General features: G+C 37.0%; 1 protein-coding gene across 2 annotated transcripts; it reads left to right on the forward strand.

Moving 5' to 3' along the window:
- Positions 1 to 88: 88 nt before the first annotated feature.
- Positions 89 to 13,728, forward strand: LOC119597859 (glutamate receptor ionotropic, kainate 2-like). 2 transcript variants are annotated; one of them, XM_037947516.1, is made up of 12 exons: positions 89 to 223; positions 3,840 to 4,071; positions 5,725 to 5,828; positions 5,930 to 6,020; positions 6,184 to 6,342; positions 6,468 to 6,541; positions 6,668 to 6,777; positions 6,948 to 7,162; positions 8,803 to 8,958; positions 9,334 to 9,437; positions 12,868 to 13,028; positions 13,134 to 13,728. In XM_037947516.1, the coding sequence occupies exons 2-12, from the start codon at positions 4,018 to 4,020 to the stop codon at positions 13,268 to 13,270; spliced, it is 1,365 nt and encodes a 454-aa protein (XP_037803444.1). In that variant the 5' UTR covers positions 89 to 223; positions 3,840 to 4,017; the 3' UTR covers positions 13,271 to 13,728. The 2 variants fall into 2 exon arrangements, with proteins under 2 accessions (XP_037803444.1, XP_037803443.1); XM_037947515.1 differs by lacking the exon at positions 89 to 223 and having other exon boundaries at positions 3,508 to 4,071.
- The last annotated feature ends 10,283 nt before the right edge of the window (positions 13,729 to 24,011 follow it).

Consider the following 24,011-nt stretch of genomic DNA (forward strand, 5'->3'; position numbering starts at 1 on the left):
TATTATTCTTATTTGAAGACGTGTATGGAATGTCTTGACTGTTATTTGGAGCTGTGATTAGTCTTTTGATTTTTTTTTTCTTTGTCTTGCAGATCAAAGGAGGAAGAACTATATTTGTCTGTTTATAGCGATACCTGTTCGCCGAGCCCTGTGGGCGGGGCCAGTGCTCTGTCGTCCTCCAGAGTGAACCACGTCCTGGGAGCGAGAGTGGTCCGTCCTGCAAGTAGGAGGCACACACGCACACACACACACACACACACACACACACACACACACACACACACACACACACACACACACACACACACACACACACACACACACACACACACTTCACATATACACACATACACACACATATACACACATATACACACATATACACACATATATGCACATATATGCACACATATACACATATACACATACACACATACATATGCCTACACGCATGTACACATACATATACATACAGATACACACATACATATGTATGCTCACATGTACACATACACGCACATGTACACATGCACATATACACACATGCACCCATACACACATGCACTCATACACACATGCGCACATACATATGCACACATGTAGACATGCACACATATAGTCATGGACACATGTACACATACACGTACGCATACACACACACACACACACACACACATATACACATACACATATACACATACAAATGTACACATACTCATACACACACATGCACATGCACACACATACACATACACACACATATACACATACACACATATACACGCATTTCTAAAGGTGACAAAAATAGACTTGGAGCTATATCCGACCCTGAATTAGCACGCAAAATCGAGCGTTCGGTGAGAGGAGACCTAAGAATGTTCGTTCGTCCTCTCACGGTAGCAAAGAACTCCCTCTTCAACCCACACCATAACACACACAAGCAAAGAAGCACCTTTTTCCTATCCCTGAGGTTTAATAGCCTATACGCCACGGTGATGTCTGAGAAACTACTGTATAATAATATCCGCAAAATTACTAAACTGTGAAACGGTGATACCGGACAATGGGTAGTGGTTGATTTAAGAGTACCGCCAGAAGTTGCCAGAAAGACAGACATGGACACAAGAAATCAAGACATATTTCCCTACAGCAAACAACTAGTATCACAGAACAGGTGTCTGTCTACCCGGCAAAAATCGAATGCCGCAGAAGGACTACATCATACTGCTTAAACATCTGCAGCTTCTAACTGTCTTAGAGGTAGAGGTGAAGTGAAGTGTATGAATTCTCCCAACGTGAATTTTTATCACCTTTTATTCACGAAAATATTAAGGCACACCGGTCGTGTTTTAAGATACTCTCAAACAGTGTATTCGGATGGTTTTAATTAACCCTCAAAAAAGACTAGAACGTGCTAGCATGGTGTGCAATGCTTCAGTCCTCCAAAAGATCCGCAGCTCTCCTCAAAAGACATCCCCCGTACCCCCAGCCGGGCAATGGCAATCTCAAGGATAAAGGCCATTAATAGTATATCGGATTTACCCTCTTGGAACTAGAAAACTGAAGTTGTATAACTTTAATTATAAAGTTTTAAAGGCTAGTGAGAGACTGGGTAAAGCTCCGATAGCTATATCCTCTCCGTGGAGATGGATGATATTTATAAAGTATTTTCAGTGTCTCCTTTGAAAAAGTGGATAAACACTTCTAAATTTAACTACGACCATCCGTTGCTCTTCGTGAAAAAGAAGTGCAATCCTTTAAGCAAGTGGAAATCACCAGTGTAAATGGTCAGACGACAGGCACGCAAACCAGAAAGCACGGACTATCATTATATGACAAACGTTGGTCTGTAAATGCATAACAAATAAGTTGCATACGGCCACCCGGACATTAAACACCAGTCCGGGTCTTTTTTTCTTTGCTCGCAGTTCCATGCAACTAGGAATACTATCTCTGCCATTTCAGTATGACCAAACTTTCGCTGGAAAGGTAACAAATTTCTTAGTTATTCTTGTAAGAACTTCTTGTTTGGCTTATATTATATATCTGTGAACATTTGATATCTTACGGTCTTTGTATGATTCTATTTTTTATTTGCTGTGTATGCAGGATTATTTTTATTTACTTATAGATGCGGCTGCTGGCAAAAGGATTGGCATTTTCTAGTGCTGTGGATCTTCGCAGGGGGTAAACCTATCTGTCGGGATATTCTGAACTTTATCAGATAAATACATTTTTATTTGTGTTCTGCTACCATTTTAAATTCTGGTGTATTAATGTGCTCTTTTCTTTGTTGCAGCTTTTGAAGAGTACATTGGTGTGTGCCTCGCCATTCACATTGAGATTGCACCGTTGCAATCGGCGTCTCTTCCGAGAAAATGGATGATGCCAGCACCTCTAGAGTAGCAGCAGAGAGAGCGTTAAGACTAGCACCTCGAGAGCATTGTCGCTCGTAGGTTCGCCATTGTCTGCGAGCGAGATTGTGTTACACAAGCACATGTCTTCCAGGATTTTTTGGAGTGTGTCTGTGTGAGGATGCAGATACTATCATTGCCGGTATTGCGCGGGAATATATCTCCCCCGCAACCACCGGACTCGTCTGACTCGTCTGTTCAGAGCAGCCCGTCAGTTAGCCTCGTTGACATTAAGAAGGACGGGAAACGTTTGATGTCAGCTTATCCCCCTCCACATCGCCCCCGTCGTATATGGGGTTGATGCAAGATCTGCCCGGGTGAGGGCAGTCTGTCACAGGCAATAGATATACCATTCATGGACTCGCCGTTGCAAGATTTGTGTGCAAAAGCGTGCGTGCGTGTGCATGTGCGCATGTGTATGTGTATGTGTATGTGTATGTGTATGTGTATGTGTATGTGTATGTGTGCGTGTGTGCGTGTGTGAATGTGCGCGTGTGTGCGTGTGTGAATGTGCGTGTGTGAATGTGCGTGTGTGTATGTGTGTGTGTGTGTGTGTGTGTGTGTGTGTGTGTGTGTGTGTGTGTGTGTGTGTGTACAGTATAGTATACACGTACACTATATACATATACACGCACATGTACACACACACACACACACACACACACACACACACACACACACACACACACACACACACACACACACACACATATGTATATATGTATGATTATAAGTCTATGCATATATGTGTATGTGTATGTATATATGTGCATGCGTATGTATATTTATGTGTATGTATATTTATGTGTATGTATATGTATATTTATGTGTATGTATATGTATATTTGTGTATGTATATATTTATATGTATGCATATATGTATGCTTATGTATATTTATGCTATGTATATTCATATATGTATATATATATGTAATTGTATATATATGCGGGTGTATATGTATGTGTATATGTATATGTGTATTGTATACTCAAATTATATACCGTACTGTATACGGATATGTATATACTATACCGTATATACATATACTTATGAATAGTATATATGCATATATACACACACATATATGCATATATACATATATGTATTTGTGTGTGTGCGCATGCATATATACATACACGCATAAGCGCACATGCACATTGTGTGTGGCACGCTAGCGCGTGAAGTGCCTGATAATTATATTTTCGTTTAGCTTCCTCATGGACATCTGCGACGGATTGAGCTTTGACCTTTCGAAGTTTTCTCGGATATTGAGTCAAAGAGGGAATCTCGCTGCACGGGGCGCGAAGCCACATGCCAGCAACATGCTCTTTGAATAAGAGTAAATCACAAGGTCTCACTAGAGTTAGTACATTTGGTATTTAGAAGTTGTAATAAAATCTCCAATAATTCCCGTCCTGCTTTAGGTCCAGCAACCGGCATGAGATTTCAACCTTCGTTCTCTCACATGGATGATAGGCGTACCATTAAAAATGAAGGGAATGGTAAAGCCGAAGGGAGGTTTTATATAAAAGAACGTGCAGTCTCATCCGATGGAGTAGTCCCCTAGACTCAGTTCAAGCAAGCTACATTCCGGCCGGGGAGATGAACGCCAGTCCCAATGAAACCACCTCTTGCCTCAAAATCGGCATCGAGCAGGTAATTTAGATGAAAGCCTTTGGTATTGGGACTGATAGGAAGCGCTTCTTGTTTTACGGATTGAGATTGCTGCAGATGTGGCTTTTGTATCGATTTCATGACTTGTATTTAAAACTCTGTGACCCCCCCCCCCACACACACACGTCCATTACATATTCACGATGAAAGTGTACCACACTCGAACTGGTCTGTATCTATGGTGTGTTTGTAGTGGGTGCGAGTGCCCACTGTATGGCTGGGTGTTGAAAGTGGATTGGGGATCTACGGGGGAGCCGGAAGGTTCCCTTGTCATCTTAGGACTGGGCAGTCCTGTGTTGCTGCTGTTTGCTGTGATTGACCAGAGGATCGTGAGATGCTGATCTCAGTTCCGGATTCAGCGGCGTATGCACAAGAGGATAGTATAAGTGAAACGAGGAGAGCATGCAGTCCAATCAGAGAGATGTCAAGTATCGGCAGTGAGTCACGAGAAGTGCCTGAAGTGAGTGAGCGAAGACAAGGCTATGGACCTGATGTGACCCAACCTGGCAAGTATGTGGAGCTGCAGGTTGCAGGTCATGCTGCTACACCAGCCAGTCCCGGAACGCCAGGCGCGGGAAGTCTAATGTAGTCATGGCGACAGGCATTCTGAAGGTCTTCCCAGGTCAGCCATAATTGTCATTTTGGTTCTCACGTGGAGCCAGGCTTGGCTTGGGATGGTATGGCTGGTATTTTATGCTTTTATGCTTATTGGCCTGTCATATTGCTCGGCCACCTACTCGCGCTGTACCCTCGAGATGCCATTTGATTTGCTTCGAGGGGTGACCATTTCTGTCTTGCCCTGAATGGCTGGCCTTCTCATTTTCACGTGCGCTCTCCTCGGATAATCCTCATGGTTGCTCCTCGTTGGCCTTTTATTCCTGGTTCTTGGTAACATCCATCCATCCTTGACATTCACACGTCCTTAAAGGTCTCGTCCGGGCAGGCAGTGCCCTTCTCTGGGATCTTGGAGAGACTGATACTTACGCTAATCTACGGGCGTTTTGGCAAGCAGCGCCGTTCAACTACATTGTGGAGCGGCTTAATGTCTGCAGTGACGAACTCCTGATCTGCAAGCCTTCGGTGACGTCCTTCCCACGGCATCCTTAGGCGACTGGATCTGCAGCAACGTTCCTCCTTCAGTGCCGTGTCGATATCCTCGGCGGGCCAGTAAGCATGTAAGCATAAAAAGCCAGCCATACCATCCTAAGCTATTTGTATTGCACTTTTTCATCAACAAAGAGTCAAGTCGTGCCAGGCTATTATTGCTATCTACCAGTTCCACGTTGGAGGCTCCCATAGCCTTTTACAGTATGTATGTAGATATGTGTATGTACGTGTACGTTTGTGTATAGATGTGAACATACGTGTGTACATTTGTATGTATGTGTATGTGTTTATATGTATATATGTGTGTGTGTGTATGTATATATATGTATGTGTGTATATGTATATATACGTATATATGTGTAAATATAAATATGTATATATGTATGTGTATATATGTATATGTATATGTATATGTGTTTAAATGTACATATATATATATATATATATATATATATATATATATATATATATATATATATATATATATATATTCAACTGTTATGGCTATATTCTTTTTAATTTTTAAAGTGGGCTCCATACGTAAGCTTCATATATGGAGAGGCACCCAACTATCAAGTCACTGGTACATCAGTGGAAATCATTGATATGATTTCGCGACATCTGAATACTTGGTGAGGAATTGTTTTTATTTATGTTATTGCTACCATAAAAAATAAGTGTTATTTTGTTTGTGTTAATGAAGCCATCACGTTTGGTACATTATCATTCACAGCTACGAGTTTGTCGTAGCTAAGGATCGTGTATTTGGTACGCAGCTTCCCAACGGGTCATGGACAGGCTTGATGGGCCTAATAACACGAAGGGTGAGGCTGCCATACATTTAAGAAAAGGTTTCTTCATAAATGGGTACATAATTTAATTTAAACGTGACATAAAAGTAATGCATACATGACATGACAAAGGAGTAAAAAAATGGATATACCATAACTAACGATCAAGTTATCTCAATAGAAAAAATAATTCTAGGAAGTGGACATGACGGCTGTGGTTTTATCAGTAGACTACCTGCGAGATCGAGCGGTTGACTTCAGCGTGCCTCTTTATGTAGACCAACAGGCGGTGGGTTACAAGCGACCTGTCTTCGAAGCTGATATGCTAGGATTCGTTAAACCTTATACAGACGAGGTAAAGAAACGCAGTTTTCGTTGGACAGCTTGATAACTGGTCTACCATTTTGCTCAATTCGGCATCCTTATGGTTCACTGTCTTCTTTCTGTGAGTTTTATTGACCGCCAGTATCCTATTGCCAGTTGTGGTTTTTGCTGTTGACAACTGTGGTGCTGGTGTTTGGCTGCACGTTCATGATTCAGCATCTTCAGATCAGGTGGGATTGTACAATGCAAAGCCTGTTATGGTGGTGCTACCGAAATATGAATGTTAAAAAGTAATAATAATAATAATCATAATAATTGAATCTATAGACTTGCCTAATTCACAAAACGCTCTATAGGAGGACGTCCAGTGGAAAACCCGGTGATGACACGGAAATGACTGAAAAGGAAACCGTGAAAAGCATGTGGGCTGTGTCCTTGTGGATTCTCGGCGCACTCCTCGCCCAGTGTAGGTTCTTCGCCATTCTTTCAAGTTACTTTTCACAATCTTAACACTGCTACATTCTAGCGCAGTCCCTATGATAGGAAATTGTATAATTAAAGCCCTGACAAAAATCTAGTCAGACCCACGACACTGATAATCACAGCCTCCTGCATTTCCCCCTTTCTCTCCTTAAGCGGTCCCGTCGGAGTGTAAAGGAAACTCGGTGAGGTTCATCCGAGGACTGTGGCTCCTCTCCGCCCTCATCATCGGCTCCATCTACCGCTCCAACCTCAAGGCCATGCTGATTCTGCCCAGACTGCGCCTGCCTTTCGATAGCTTGGAGGAGCTCGTGGAGACCGACATCCCGACTTACGTGTACGAGGATAGCATGATTCACCAAGCCATCATGGTGTGTATGTTGCCTTTGCTAGCTGGCGATGCACCAAAAATAGTCAAATATTTCTGCGGTGCACCAACTCTTTACTTCATCCATATACGATTACGAGTGTATTCTATATGTATAAGGTTACATTAGCTTGAAAATATATAAAGTACTGTAAAAATAACTTGTATAACCAATGAGAAACTCTGGGTTTAACTTCAAAAATAATAACGTCAAGGGCAAAATATGTGCATCAAAATTTTATCCGACACAAACTTTATTCAGTTTTTATTTATATATATTTATATATATTTTTTTTTATTGAATTTTTATTTATTTATTTTTTAGTAGCGCGGATAGTCGGTTCTATCCCTCCTCTCATCTTGACGGTTTTGGTCGTTTTTATTTGAATTTTGCTCATACCCATCGAACAACGATCGAAATGCGCAGCAATGAGCATGCTACTTTTTAACCGTTACGCATTTTTGTAGTGAACGCATTCCTCTTAAAAAATGTGAGAAAAAATCCTGTGCATAAAAAAAAAAATAATAATAATAAAAAAATAAACAAAGAATAAATATTTTTCACAAACTGACCTGGTATATGTAGATATGAAGTTCTTTTTTTATTTTATTTATTTTATTTATTTATTTGTTAATTTTATTGGGCTTGGGATTATTATATTTGGGTCTTGTTACGTTCCCTCACCAATCCCTGACTATCACAAGACTTCTGATATATCGCCCCTCATATTTTTTTAAATATTTTAAGAGCTGAAACTAAATTAAGGAATCGCCCTTTGCAATTGTCTAACAATTTTATGTATTTTTTCTCAGCTTCGGATAATGTGAATTGAGATGACGCATTTAGAAGGAAGATATATATTTCACTTTCTTTACGGGGGCGAGCTCAATTTCTGTGCAATATCAACGTTCACAAAGATTTCCTTAACAAATGTAAAATCTGGCTGCGACATTGGTAAAGGTAATATGGGTATTTCTTTTGTATGATTATTGGCGAAAGTTTGTATGTAAGAGATGGTACAGGCAAGATCATTCTCTTCCTCACTTTGTTCGAGATATATTTCCGAATACTTAGACTAAAATACGCAGTATTAATACATTAAAAGAATATGAATTTTCAACCCCCCAGTGCAGTTTTGCGTTGATATTTTTTCTTAAGTACATATTACGTAAACTTTTACATTTTTTCCATCGAAGTCCAGAAACATGATTTTTCTATGGGTGAATCTCCATATGAGCTATCAAAGCATGATCATAATCTGTAACCGATGAAAAAAAAAAAAAAAAAAATGCTAGACCACTTAAAAAGAAAAAGAATCATAGCTTTATCGACACAGATGTTCGTGTTACTGTACTCATTGCATAGCTACATGTTGCTCACTTTATTTCCCATGATACCATAGTACAGCAACCCATAATGAGAACAAATACTTTTTTTTAAAATAAGTACTTGTACCTTTTTTTTTAACTTGATATATTTGCAAGTACCTTTCAAAAACAGTTTATAGACGTCAGTGGAAAACAGTAAAGATAATTGGAGGGACACCACACGTGCTTCTACCTCCGACGCTTGTTAGTTCTTTAGGCGACCATACAACGTACCCCGGAGGTTAAAGGGTTATTCGCCAGTTTTTCGATTTGCAGACCGCGGCACCGGGGACTTCCCTCTACAAGCTGAGGAAGCAGGCCCTTGTGCGTAGGGATGTGTTGACAATGGTGAACGAGGTCTCAGAGGGTGCCTACGCCGTTTTCTTCGGGAAGAAGGCCTTTGAGTCGATCATCCATCATATCTATGGCACGGTAGTAGAGTGTGGGTCTGGGTTGAATACCAGGCTTGTGACCCCAAATGTTGATTGGTTTTCGGTGCAGTTTTTAGACCTGTGGAGATGATTGGTTTCAGGATGACTGACTTGTACTCATTTGAAATGAAAAGTAATTTCAAACCAGATAAGGGTTTGGTGATATATATAAGTACACTTCACACACATGCAATTCACATGACCCCCCCCCTCCCCACCGTCGTATTTCGTGTTCATTTTTTCCTAGCTTCTTATCGCCGCAAATACTTTTCATATGCTTTAAAGAAACCTGACACCCAGTAGACATTAACCCCATGTCAATCAAGAAAGCTCGCCAAGGACAGCCAGCTTAATTCCATCCTGTCTCGTATTGCAGCAGGGGACATGCCCTTTGTACATGGCCAAGGGGACTGTCTTCACCACGAGCCTCTGCCTTGCGTTTCCCAAAGGATCCCCGCTCGTCAAGAAAGTGAACCCCCTGTAAGGACTTGGTGCAAGCAATGGGGTTTCTCTTGAGGGTGATATCTAGAGTAGCATGACCTCTAAGTATGGTTTGCCGGCATTTTATATATATTACAAATGAAAAGGATCCTAATTCTCATGATATATGAGAAGCTCTGATTCTGAGGTATTGATTAAACTATTTGTTTTTGGCGATATCTTTAGACTTGTGTGTGTGTGTATATATATATATATATATATATATATATATATATATATATATATATATATATATATATATATATTATGTATATGATATGTATATGATATATATATGATATATATATGATATATATATAATATAGATATATATATGATAATATATATGATATATATATATATATATATATATATATTTAATATAAAAATATATATAAAAAATTAATATTATATATATTTATTATATATTATATAGAAAAATTATAAAAAAATAAATATATTAAAATTTTATATATATATAAAAATTATTAATAAAATTAATAATTATATATATAATAATATATATAAAATATATATAATAAATATATAAAATAATATAAATTATTTTATTTTTAATTATATATAAATAATATTATAATAAAAATATATATACTAATATAATATATAGATAAAATAATAATATTTAATATATATAATATAAAATAATATATTAATAAAATTTTTAAAATTTTATAAAAAATAAAAAAAAATATAGAAAAATAATTAAATATATATATTATTATATTTATTATAATATATATATAAAATTATTTTTATATAAAAATATTATTAATATAATAATAAATTGATATATAAATAATATTAGAAATAAAATAAAATAAAATAAAAATAGAAATAAATATTTTGATTTAAATTTTAATATAGATATTATAATATATATATAGATAAAAATATAGATATAATATATAATAATATATTATTAATATATAATAGAATATAGATATAAGAATATAATAATAAATAAAAGAAGATAATTAGATAAAAGATAAGTAATATATAGAATATATATAGAAGAGATAATATATATATAATATACATAATTTTATAAATAATATAGAAAATATAATATATAATATATATATAGAGATATATATTTATATATAAAATATAAAATAGAAATAAAAAATATATTATATATATATTATAATTTATAATATATATAAATGTATATTATATATTATAAATATAAATAATAATATATATTATAAAATATAATAAAATATAAATATATATTTTTATATTATAATATATATATATTATAATATAATATATTATATATAATATTAAATATATAAATATATTATATATAAAAAATATATAAATTATAAATAATAAAAATTTTAATATATATAAAATATTATATTTAATATATAATTATATAATATAATATTATATATTATATATTTTAAAAAATATAATTATAATAGAATATTTAAATTAATTAAAATATATATAATATATATATATAGATATATATATTATTATATATAAATATATATATATATATATTATTATATTATATATCTATATATATATATATATATATATATATATATATATATATATTATTATATGATATATATATACTATATATTATATATATTATATATATATTTATTATTATGATATATATATATATTATTATATTATCATTATTATTATATATAGTATATATATATATTATTATATATAGTATATATATATTATATATATGTATATATATATATATGTATATATATGTATATTGATATGTATATATATTTTATGTATATATATATGTATATTATGTATATATATGTATACATATGTATATATATGATATATATGTATGTATGTATATATATATGTATATATATATATAAATGTATTTATGTATAATGTATATTATAGTATATATATGTAATATATATGTTATATGTATATGTATATATCTATGCTATTGTATATTATGTATATGTATATTGTATATATATGTACATGTATATTGTGTATATATAATGTATTGTATATGTGTAATATATGATGTGTATAGTGTATATATATGTATATGTATATGCATATATATATGTATGTGTATATATATGTATATGAATGCATATATGTATGTATGTGTATATATATGAATATGTATATGCATATATATATGTATGTGATATATATATATGTTGTGATATATATGTATATGTATATGTGTATATATATGTATATGTATATGTGTATATATTTTTTTATATGTATATGTGTATATATATGTATATTTATATGTGTATATATATGTATGTGTATATATATATGTATGTGTATATATGTATATGTATATATATGTATTTGTATATGTATGTACATGTATATGCATATATGTATATGCGCTCCGACTGCTGGCTCGAGCCCGATCTCACAGCGAGAAAACGACATATCGCCTTGAGAAATCAAACGCAGGTGTCACAGGGGACGTCACCGCCGTGGCAAAAGTGTTAGCGCGCTGAACCGCGGTTGATTAGGAAGGGCATCCAATCAGGCAAGGGCGGTACTGCCAAATAACCTCTCAGTAGTGAATTGAGAAAGGCCTATGCCCTGCAGTGGAATAAATGTATGTATATATAAGTATATATATGCATGTATCTCTATATGTATGTATATGTATGTGTATGTATATGTGCGCGCGCGCGCACAAGCACACACACACACACACACACACACACACACACACACACACACACACACACACACACACACGCACACACGCACACACACGACACACACACACACACCACACACACACACACACACACGCACACACGCACACACGCACACGCACACACGCACACACACACACGCACACACACACACACACACACACACACACACACACACACACACACACACACACACACACATACACACCCATATATATATGAACATTGTCAACGAAAAATAACATATTCAAGACCTATTGAAATAAAACGTTATCAACTCGCCACAGACTCTTAGAATACTCGGATTTCTATTTGCAGATCCATTTTATTTTTAATCAACTGACACCTAATACTTATTTTAACATATGCTTTGTAATTTTAAAACTAATATGTAGTGTTGTCTTTATCTTTGCAATTCTAATTTGGTGCATTCAACACCACTATCATAGTAATCTAGATTTTGCGAAGTGTAGTAATCTAGATTTGCCAATATTTTCTTTTCTAAAGCTGGGCGGACTTCGAACAATTATGTCCGTGGTCAGAACTTCGGCAATGATGTAACGATGTAAAAGGAACGTTAGGACAAAAAAATCTTGGGGATCAGATTTATGTATAAATATGTATATCTAACATTATATATATGTAAAGTAATCTAAGGAAAATTACAGATATACACATTTTCACCAAAAGAAATCGATGATAATCCCTTACAGACTCTATAGGATGAAGGAATCTGGTATCTTAAACCACATGTACCTTCATGGCTTGTCGAATTACACCAAATGCCTTCAGCCGGGCCTGGTGTCACCCTCGAAAAGCCTCAGACCCTTCGAGTTGGAGGATTTCTACGGCGTGTTCTGCGTGTACTTTGGGGGTGAGGCTTTGTTCATCTTTTCCTACATAGAGAAATGTATGTGTGAAAGTATGTATGTGTATGTATATGTTTTTTTTCATCTGGAATCTCTCTCCTCACCCGCAGGTGTGGTCTTTTCGGTGCTCGTGTTTCTCCTGGAGCTGGCGGTGCCTCTCAAGCACTTCAGCTCCAACGTCTGCAGAGGAGGAAAGGCGGATCGAGGTCACGCAGAGCCCAACCCACCCTCCCTGGCCAGTGCTTGAATCTCGCATGACCTAGCCTGACCTCATACCTACCTACGGATGATTCTTCTGGGATTAATATTGCACTGAGGTGTTGTACTGTTTGAAAATTAGATGCAAACCATCGTTAAAATTTTGTTTTTTGATTATGCACAAATGTAGACATGGGATAGGGCAAGTTAAATTACCTTAGTAAATAGTCGGTTATGCATGTAACTGTGAACATACTAACTCCAGTCATATAAAACAGCACATATATGAAAACGTACCAGATAGGTGTCACAAGTACGTTTTACTAATACACAGTGCAAAAGAAGTCGGGTTAATAATTATTATTAGTTCCATTCCGTGGACTTCTACTACCTACCTGTAACTTTGTAGAAAATAAATTTTTATTAAGGATATACATATGTTTGGAAACTTCTGGAAATATCAATTCCTTTGAACACGAATTGTATGTGTTGAATAACAACCTAATAAATGTTGCAATGAAATTGTCTGTTACTTGACCTGATCTGAAGAGATAGAAAACTGTATTACCTCCGAACACATATTCTCAAGCTTATGCCGCCATATCCAAAGTACGTTATCATGTTTACTTATTTTATGATGTTTTTATTCAGTTGGGTAAGATCGAGTGTCACATTACGCACGCATCATTGATATTTATACGAAATTGCATTTGAAATCTTACCAACGACCTTTTGCTTCTCGAACTGGTGTATTTAACTAAGAGTTAAAACCAACTGTTATATTGTTGTAAAACATATGTAAAACGCAAAAGAGTGAAAAAGCAGTTGTACATATCAAAGTCCCTAAATTTCGAAAATTTGTTGACCAGAAACAAATGTCTTCATTTCATTGGTCTAAGAACAATATGTTACGTAACTGTGCTCAACTGATGTATAATTAATTTTACTAATACTGCTCACACCGCATCTGGTTTCAATGACTCGGTACTCTTAAATAAACAACTATAGACAGGAAAAATGTCTGACTGCATCTACTTCTGTAAACGTCAGAACAAAATTCATGGAGAATAGCAGACATGAATTGTCCTTAGCATATATGTATGTGTGCAGGGGGTGTAGATACAGATAGAAGTAGATGTATATATTGCTGCTGACACTAAAATATAGTTATGTGCGTGTGCGAGTGCAAATGCACGTGAGCGTGTATGTATGCGTGCTTGCACCTGATAATCAATTTTTCGTTTTGCTTGTGTGTGAACCTTTGTGGCAGATTGAGCTTTGACCTTTGAAAGTTTTCAAGAGACCTTGAGTCTGGATGTTCATCGTGGAACCTTTTCGTATTTGTCTGAAGTGACATGCTAGATCAGTAAGCTCAGGTGTGCCCTTTGCACAGCATTTGACAAGCATTCTTTCACCTAGGATATGTGAAAAGATTTTATATAAATGGAGGTGCAGCTTACTCCCGTGGAGTTGTTCTTTACCCCCTATTCAAGCAAGACCGGACGATATTGTTCAAAGCGGAACATGGGCTTCATTCCAGAGAAGACACCTTGCCTTAGAGTCGGCATCGAGAAGGTAATTTGAAAAATAAGCTAATAGCAAGAGACTAATACTAAGCACCATTCTTTTTGCTGTGAATTTAGAGCAGATTTATTTTATGCTTTTCTAATTACATTGAAGAATATAACCCTGATTTCCCTTTATCATGAATACATTGATGTATATCCAGTCTCTCTTTCTCTTTCTCTTCTCTCTCGTTCTCTTCTCTCTCTTTCTCTTCTCTCTCTCTCTTCTCTCTCTTTCTCTTCTCTCTCTTTCTCTTCTCTCTTCTTTCTCTTCTCTCTTTTTCTCTTCTCTCTTTTCTCTCTCTTCTTCTCTTCTCTTCTCTTTCTCTTCTTCTCTTCTCTCTTCTCTTCTCTTCTCTCTTTCTCTTCTCTTCTCTTCTCTCTTTCACTCTTTCTTCTCTTTCTCTTCTATCTCGTTCTCTTCTCTCTCTTTCTCTTCTCTCTCTTTCTCTTCTCTCTTCTTTCTCTTCTCTCTCTTTCTCTTCTCTCTCTTTCTCTTCTCGCTCTTTCTCTTCTCTCTCTTTCTCTTCTCTCTCTTCTCTTCTATCTCTTTCTCTTCTATCTCCTTCTCTTCTATCTCTTCTCCCCTCTCTCTCTCTCTTCTCTCTCTCTCTCTCTCTCTCTCTCTTTTCTCTCTCTCTCTATTTTCTCTCTCTCTCTATTTTTCTCACTCTCTCTCTTTCTCTTTCTCTCTTCTCTCTCTTTCTAATTGTATATATGAAGTACCATATCACTGCCCTTTTCATTTAATTTCAGTGGGCTCCCTATGTCACAAGCATATCTAACAAGGCGCCCTATCAAGCCACTGGTACTGCGATAGATATGATGGAAATACTTGCCAAACATCTAAATATTTGGTAAGAAACTTCAATTTCCGTTGGTTCTACAGTTATCAGAAATCTATTAATGTTGGTTTTTGTAAGGTGGTTTTGTAACATGATCATCTGCTTATTAATTTTGCCATATTGTCAACCCACAGCTACGAATTTGTCATAGCTGAAGATCGCGTCTTTGGCTCGCAGCTTCCTAACGGGACCTGGACAGGCTTAATGGGCCTCTTAACGCGTGGGGTAAGACTGCAGTCATGATTTAGGGACTTCTTCTTACATGGTTTGTCTTCTTGTATGGAGTACCTCCCTTTCAACATACTATTGTTCGTGATAAGGGCAGATTCAACAAGAATGGTCTTCTAGGAGGCGGACATGACAGCTGTAATCTTATCAATGGATAGTCTCCGAGATCGTGCTGTCGACTTCAGCGTGCCTCTGTACATGGACCAACAGGCGGTGGGTTATAAACGGCCTGTCTACGAAGCGGATATGCTGGGATTTGTGAAGCCTTATAAATACGAGGTAAATAAATGCACTAATAATTTCCTGACACACAGTATCAATAATTAGTTTATACCAATTTGCTAACAGGGCACATGTTTAAAGACATGAAATAAAACATAGGTTACAATAAGTTTTTTGTTCTGTATTGACAAATATAGTCTACTAATTATGCTAACACACCATTGTCAGATGTGGCTTTTACTGTTAACAACTATGGCATTGGTGTTCGGCTGCACTTTCGTGATCCAGCTCTTCCAATTCAGGTGCATATTTAGCTTAATGCAGTAGCAGTACATGTAACTGCAGGATGCTGTTATAAGAATGGTAGCAATAAGAGTAATAAGAATGATATCAACAAGAGTATTAAGTATGATAATAATAATACTGATAATAATGATAATGATTGTGATAAATATTGATAATAATAATAACTGGATATATATAGCCTTCCTGATGTTAACTGCTGAAATATGTCGACTTTTAGCAGGCCCCTCAGAGGAGAAACCAACGCTGAAAGTGAAGAGACTGAAATGGAAACCGTAAAAAGCGCGTGGAGTGTGTTCATTTGGACTTTAGGCGCTCTCCTAGCCCAATGTAGGTCGTGTACAGGTTTCTGAGGATAGAACTTTACGTTGTCATCTCTCTCATCATTGGAATTGCTACAGTAAAACGCCGAAAGGAAGGGGAGGGTCATGACCATAAGATAAACCTTCATGATAAAACCACCTCCTCCAAACCGCCAGTGCTTTTACTTCTGTACTTCTTACTCCCCTTTTCTTGAAGCAATCCCGTGGATGCCCAAGGGTAACTCCGGGAGGTTCATTGGCGGACTGTGGCTCCTCTCCGCCCTCATCATCGGCTCCGTGTACCGCTCCAACCTCAAGGCCATGCTGATTCTGCCCAGACTCCGCTTACCTTTTGACAGCCTTGAGGAGCTTGTGGAAACCGACATCCCGACCTTCGTGTATGAGGACAGCATGCTCCACCAAGCCATTATGGTAGGCACCTTGATGGCAAACAAGCATACGTGGCAACCATGTGTGTCTTTTTCTTTTTTTTTCCTTGTTTTTTTATTCTCCCCCTTCTTCTTCGTGTTTTTTTCTTTTCTTCTCCTCCTTCGTCTTTTTCTTCATCATCATCATCTTCATCTTCTTCTTCTCCTCCTTTTTTCTCCTTCTCCTTCTCGTACTCCTCCTCTTTCTTCTTCTTAATCTTCTTCTTCATCATCATCTTCTTCTTCTCCTCCTCCTCCTCCTCCTCCTCCTTCTTCTTCTTCTTCTTCTTCTTCTTCTTCTTCTTCTTCTCCTCCTCCTCTCCTCCTCCTCCTCCTCCTCCTCCTCCTCCTCCTCCTCTATCTTTTCCTCTTCCTCCTCCTTTTTCTTCTTCTCCTTTTTCTCCCTCTCCCTCTCCCTCTTCTTCCATTGCCTTTCCAGTCTCTGTGACCATATAGGGTTTTCCCGAGGCTAAACACTTAAACTAAGTTTTCCGATCGTCAGACTGCAGCGCCGGGGACGTCCCTCTACAAGCTGAGGAAGCAGGCCCTTATCAGGAAGGATGTGATGAATGTGGTGAACGAAGTCTCAAAGGGCAGCTACGCCGCTTTTTTCGGGAAGAAGGGCCTCGAGTCAATCATCGACGCCATCTATAGCATGGTAGGAGATTTTAGTCTAGGTTGAAGGACTACCGACGTACTCTTCTATGCCAGTGAAACGACTTCTTTCAGAATGGCAACCAGTAGTTGTTTAAACTTTTATTTTCAGAGTTGATATATTGAACTGTGATATTTGGCTAGATAATATATACATACAAAACACGCACATACACGCATGTATGCACACGCACGCACATGCACGCACGCACGCACTCATACACACACACATTGACACACACACACATTGACACACACACACACACACACACACACACACACACACACACACACACACACACACACACACACACACACACACACACACACACACACACACACACACACACGTAGCACACCACACACACAGCACCACACACACACACACACACTAGCACACACACGACACACGTATGCACACACACACACACACACACACACACGTATGCACACACACACACACGTATCACACACACAACACACACACGTATGCACACACACACACACACACACACACACACACACACACGTATGCACACCACACAACACACACACCACGTATGCACACACACACACACGCACACAACACACACACACACAACACACACACACACACACACACACACCACACACACACACACACACACACACACACACACAGCATTTTCAACTCACACCATCGGCTCAACCACCCATCACCACACACCACCACTATCACACACCACCCTACTCATCCCACACATCACACTCACTATCACACCACACTTCACACACATTTAACATGTCCCAGATTCACTCCTCCCCTTCCCCACTTTACTGCCATATTTCCCTCACACCTCTTATCCATTTCCCACTTCTAGATCATGATTTATGCTACACTATCCTCATTTAGAATACTGTTTATTATACCTTCATTTTCAGCACCCATTTATTATCAAATTTATTTCTCTTTATAACATAGCTACTCGCTAGTCATAATTCCTACCTGACCGCCCTATCCCTTAACAGCAGATTCTCACCCAACCCTATCCTTACAACTCACACTTCAGCAACCTAGTCATTACTGCTACCCAGTTCAGTAAGGAAATGACTTTATTATACCTCAGTGTCAGACCCCATTTCTTACAAGAATTCTCTTTTTTATAAGATACTCGCTGTAAGTAATAACTCTACACTGACCGGCCCGTAAAACAGACCAAGCAGATTGGTCACGCCAATCAAAATGTCAGTTTTAACAAAACTTTTTATTCCCAGTCCATTCATTCCGTATCTGTTAGCAAGGAAATGCCTTTTATTACCTTGGCAAGGTGACCTGTCTTCACCACGAGTCTCTGCCTTGCGTTTCCTAAAGGATCGCCGCTGGTTAAGAAATTGAATCCTCTGTACGTACTGAGGCTGGCATTGGTAACGCCAAGCAGTTTGGTGTCATGCGTTATAGGATAAATATGTGCTTTGTTATATTAAACAAACTTTTTTTATTTTACACACATACGCAATGCATACTCGTATCTGTTTATCTATATGTCAATATTTTTTTGTCTGTATGTCTGTATTCTTACCGTATCGACAATGCAGTATTGAGTTATCATATAACCTTATAAATTGATGTGTTTCTGGCACATGCAGTGTTCTCTGAAAGGTTCCACGATTTTCTTAGAAAAATTAAATTTTGTTATATCTTTTATCGCCATGTTTTATTTCTAACCATTTTGCTGCGAACTCTTGTTTCACGTATGTTGAAAATGTTAAGCTCCTTTCCGAACTTCATCGTTCGCAAGATAAAAATGTAAATCAAGATGATTTTGTTCAGTTTTCCTCACTTCATTTCTATTCTCTTCATTTTTTTCAGCATTGTCCAAAGCCCTTCATTACAATCCTATTTCACTTTGTAGTATTATTACACCATTATCATGTCTCTCAGATCTTTTGACTTGATCTGCATGCTCAATGTACGTGTCAACTTCTTAGTTTCTCTGTTCATTTGGTAAATTTTATTGATAAGTTGATAATGAAACACTGATTTCATTAAAGGAGACTTATAAAGAAAAATCGGGTCCTTGTTCTAGGTGATCTCCCTGAAGTCATCTGTAGAGCAGGCTATAGTCCTATTCTAAGAACGCATTACGTCGGAATTCCAGTTGACCAGATTTAGACTTGGCCATTGCAGATAATTTCTTTCCACCTTCTTTAGCCTCTGCGTCCTCTTCCTGTGATCCAATTAACTTCATCTTCTCTGTTTTTTTTTCTGCTACCATTGCCATCACTTCCTTTCCACTCGACTCTTGGTCTAGACTTTATCACTTTTTGTCGCCTTCCTCGTGGTAAGACCCTTCACATCCTCATCTTTACTGCCCCCGTCCGCTGCTTCTCTCTAATTAAAATTGGAGCCGCTTACTTGCTCTGCAGCATTGCCGATCCCACCACTGTCTTGTACAGTTTCCCATTTGCTGAACTTTTTTTGTCTTATGATTCTTCTTATCTTTCTCTAGCTCTACCCATTTCGGTATCGGTTCACCATTTGCTTTAACTGTTGTACCCAGAATGACTCCCTGTATCAGTACAACTTCATCCTCTACAACTCTCGGCCATTTTTAAATATTCGATGTTCAGTCTGCTGTTCTTTAAACTCCTGTGCTCCAAGCTGCTTCGACACTCCTCCAGCCTTTTCCTTCCAAAGTCTTTCTGGTCTCTGTTTTCAATGCAACGTAGCCCGCGCACATTATCTCCAATGGTGTTTCTTATTGAGCGTAATACCGTATGGATAAAAAAGGAATCATTGGAGAACTAGGTCAGCATGGAGATTGTATAATGTTCGAGAAATATACAGGGAGTTGTCTCACAAGGACTGGCCTAAGACAAGCAAATAAAAACGCTAGGATCAGAACATTTGGATCCTAGATAGGATGGTTTTAATCCTTGGCCTCATACTAAGAATGATTATTGCAGCGTACGTGCGTGTAAGTTCAAGTGGTCCCTGTTTTCAGGCAAGTGGCAAAACTGCACATGATTAATAGGTGGAATTTTGGACCCAAACCAAACCATTTACAAAATAAGATTAAGTACATATGCATCATGTATTATGGAAATATTCATTCTAATTCTTATTTTATTTCTTTAATTGTCAGAGAGAGATTATTCCACTGTAACATATGCATCCATGTATTATATTGCAGAATTTACAGGCTGAAGGAATCTGGAATCTTAAACCACATGTATCTTCATGGCTTGTCAAATTACACCAAATGTCTTCAGCCGAGTCTGGTGTCGCCCTCGAAAGGCCTCAGACCCTTCGAGTTGGAGGACTTCTACGGCGTGTTGTGTGTGTACTTCGGGGGTGAGGATTTATCTATGGAAGTCCAGGCTTACAAGAGGATATATATATATTTGTGTGTGTATGCGTGTTGCGTGTGAGCGATCGCAATGTATCAAATTTGGATAATTGCTTCAGACACAAATCTCAGCTTTGGATTGATACTCTTGATTTTGTTTACTGAAATTCCCTCGCAGGTATGATCTTTTCGGTGCTGGTGTTTCTCCTGGAGCTTGCGGTGCCAGCTCCAACGTCTGGAGAGGAGGAAAGGCGGAACGAGGTCACTCATACTCCACCTTCTATTGCCAGTGACTGAACCGCGCATGACCTAACCTGACTTTATCAGATGGATGACTTTTCTGGGATTAATTTTGCACTGTACTGCTATATCATAATAATTATTTGTAAACTTACATCAAGACTAAGTTTTGCACAGAAACATATGAGGTCATAGGCCTTATATGAACCTACATGCATGTAGATTTCATACTGTACTGAAAATTGGTTTCTTAAGGCCAGTATCTGTTGAGTTTCCTAGTAACAAAATCAGGTTTATCTAGCAAAGATCAAAGTCCACAAGTTTGAATTTCAAATATTAGTAGGTAATTTTGAACTGCTGCATTTATTAAGAAAAACAATGGTTTGGTATTTTTGAAGATACAGACTGCTTTAGAATATAAATATACCAGTGTTAGCATGCTGTTTGAAAAAAAAGATAGGTTTATCGAAAGATGAGACCACAGTTTCGAAATTATCCTGGAGTTCATCTGCAGGTACAAAATCCAAAATGATACCTGAAGATAAAATTCAAAATCTCAAAACTGTTATCTTTCAGTAATCTATTTTGTGTATTGTGGATTCTTTCTGCCAGTACATCAACGCGGCAGGGTTTGTTATTCTTTGGGATAATGTAATAAATGTTGCATTGAATCTTACACTTTACTTCACCTCTTCGAATATATGATAGGAAGAAGAAAAAAAGAAATCAGAAGAACGTATTACGATTTTGATAAACATCATTATTTTGAAAAGCCACATGAACCGTGTCGTACGCCAGATGCTTATCATTCCCCAAGTTAGATGTAACGAAATATTTTGATAAATGTCATATTGTTTTATATCTTATGGTGATTATTATTGAAGTTTCTGAACCACAATCATTTATATGAACAAACATTAAAATGAAGAAATATAAATTTAATAATCACAAGGAAATCGGGCTCGTAGAGTAACTTGTCAAATGACATCTGGGTCAGTGTTATTTACCTTGTTTTTAGAAGCCTTTCATGATTATAGTTGATATTTCCCGACCTCAAATTTGTCAGAAACAAAGAGGTTTCGGTCTTTTGACCATTGCTTCAACTTGACATGAAGTAGTGCCATTATCTTAGGCTTCAGCATGTTTTATCCTGTTTGATGACTATTTTGAGGTTATTGGATATACTCTTTTTCGGTGAAAAATGTGCGTTATACGAAAAATCTTTAAAAATGAAGTGTATATATATATGTATATAACATATATATTATATATACACACAGACATATATACGTGTGTGTATGTATATGTATAGGCACTAACGCATGCACGACACAACTAATATAACGTACACGCGGACACACACACACACACACACACACACACACACACACACACACACACACACACACACACAAACACACAAACACACGCACACGCACACGCACACGCACACGCACACGCACACGCACACGCACACACACACACACACACACAGTGTATATAGCTGTATAATATATAATCCCGCATTTATATATACACATGTATGTGTGTGTTTATATATATATATATATATATATATATATATATATATATATATATATATATACATATATGCATGGATCAGTACACATAATACATTCATATATTTATATATATACATATATACATACATAGGCATGCATACATATACATGTACACGTACACATACACATATAATATGTACGTGCACATGTATATTTGAGAAAGTGAACTCGAGATACTTTGTGCATAAATATACGAAGCTTCTGCTCTCGTTTTCACAGAAACTAAACATTTGAAGGGACTCCAATGAAACACATTATTATATCTTCAATATTTAATGTGAAGTCGCTCTTCCACCAAAATAACATTCAATAATCATTTCATAAATGAAAGGAACATGAAAATAACAACTGTACTTTCTGAAATAAGTAATGATTACAAATAACAACTGTATGTAGATATCAGCGTGCCAAATCAACACTTGATAGCCTGGGTATCTAAGGCAGGAAGGAGAGATGATACACCTCTTCGTTCTAACTGGGGAATAGTTAATAGTCCATTATCACTTAAAGGACATTATATATATATATATATATATATATATATATATATATATATATATATATATATATATATACATACATATACATACATATACACGTGCCCAGCATGAAGTACAAATGCATTTGTACTCCAGTCAAAACAGAAGTGAAAGAGGCTTCGCTTTTAAGTCAGCTACATAACGAATGTTTTTTTTTTCTTCTTGTTTTCTTTCTTTTTTTCTTGTGGAAGGAAACAGATCCCTCTACCTAAAATAGGCAGTGTACTATTTATTATCTTGAGATGGTGAGTGGGACTACGGAGTTCAAAGTAATGAGAGTAGTTTAGGGAGGGGAAAAAAATCTTACAAAAGGCTCAGAATAGGCCTCTACAAAATTCAAGCATAGCATAGCAATCTCGTTCCAGTGTGTCAAAAGTAGTTGCACAATGGCTGCAATTTTCCCTCCTTAGCTCAAATCACAGCATGTTTCCTCATGTCTGACAACGTAGCAAACCTGTCTCTGTCTTTTTATTCTGAGGCGAGAGAAACGGTACAGTTCCTTCTCTCTCTCTTTTTCAGGTGACAGTAAGATAAAACATACTCTGACTTGCG

The sequence above is a fragment of the Penaeus monodon genome, chromosome 40 (genome assembly GCF_015228065.2).
Source record: "Penaeus monodon isolate SGIC_2016 chromosome 40, NSTDA_Pmon_1, whole genome shotgun sequence".
Classification (NCBI taxonomy): Eukaryota; Metazoa; Arthropoda; class Malacostraca; order Decapoda; family Penaeidae; genus Penaeus; species Penaeus monodon.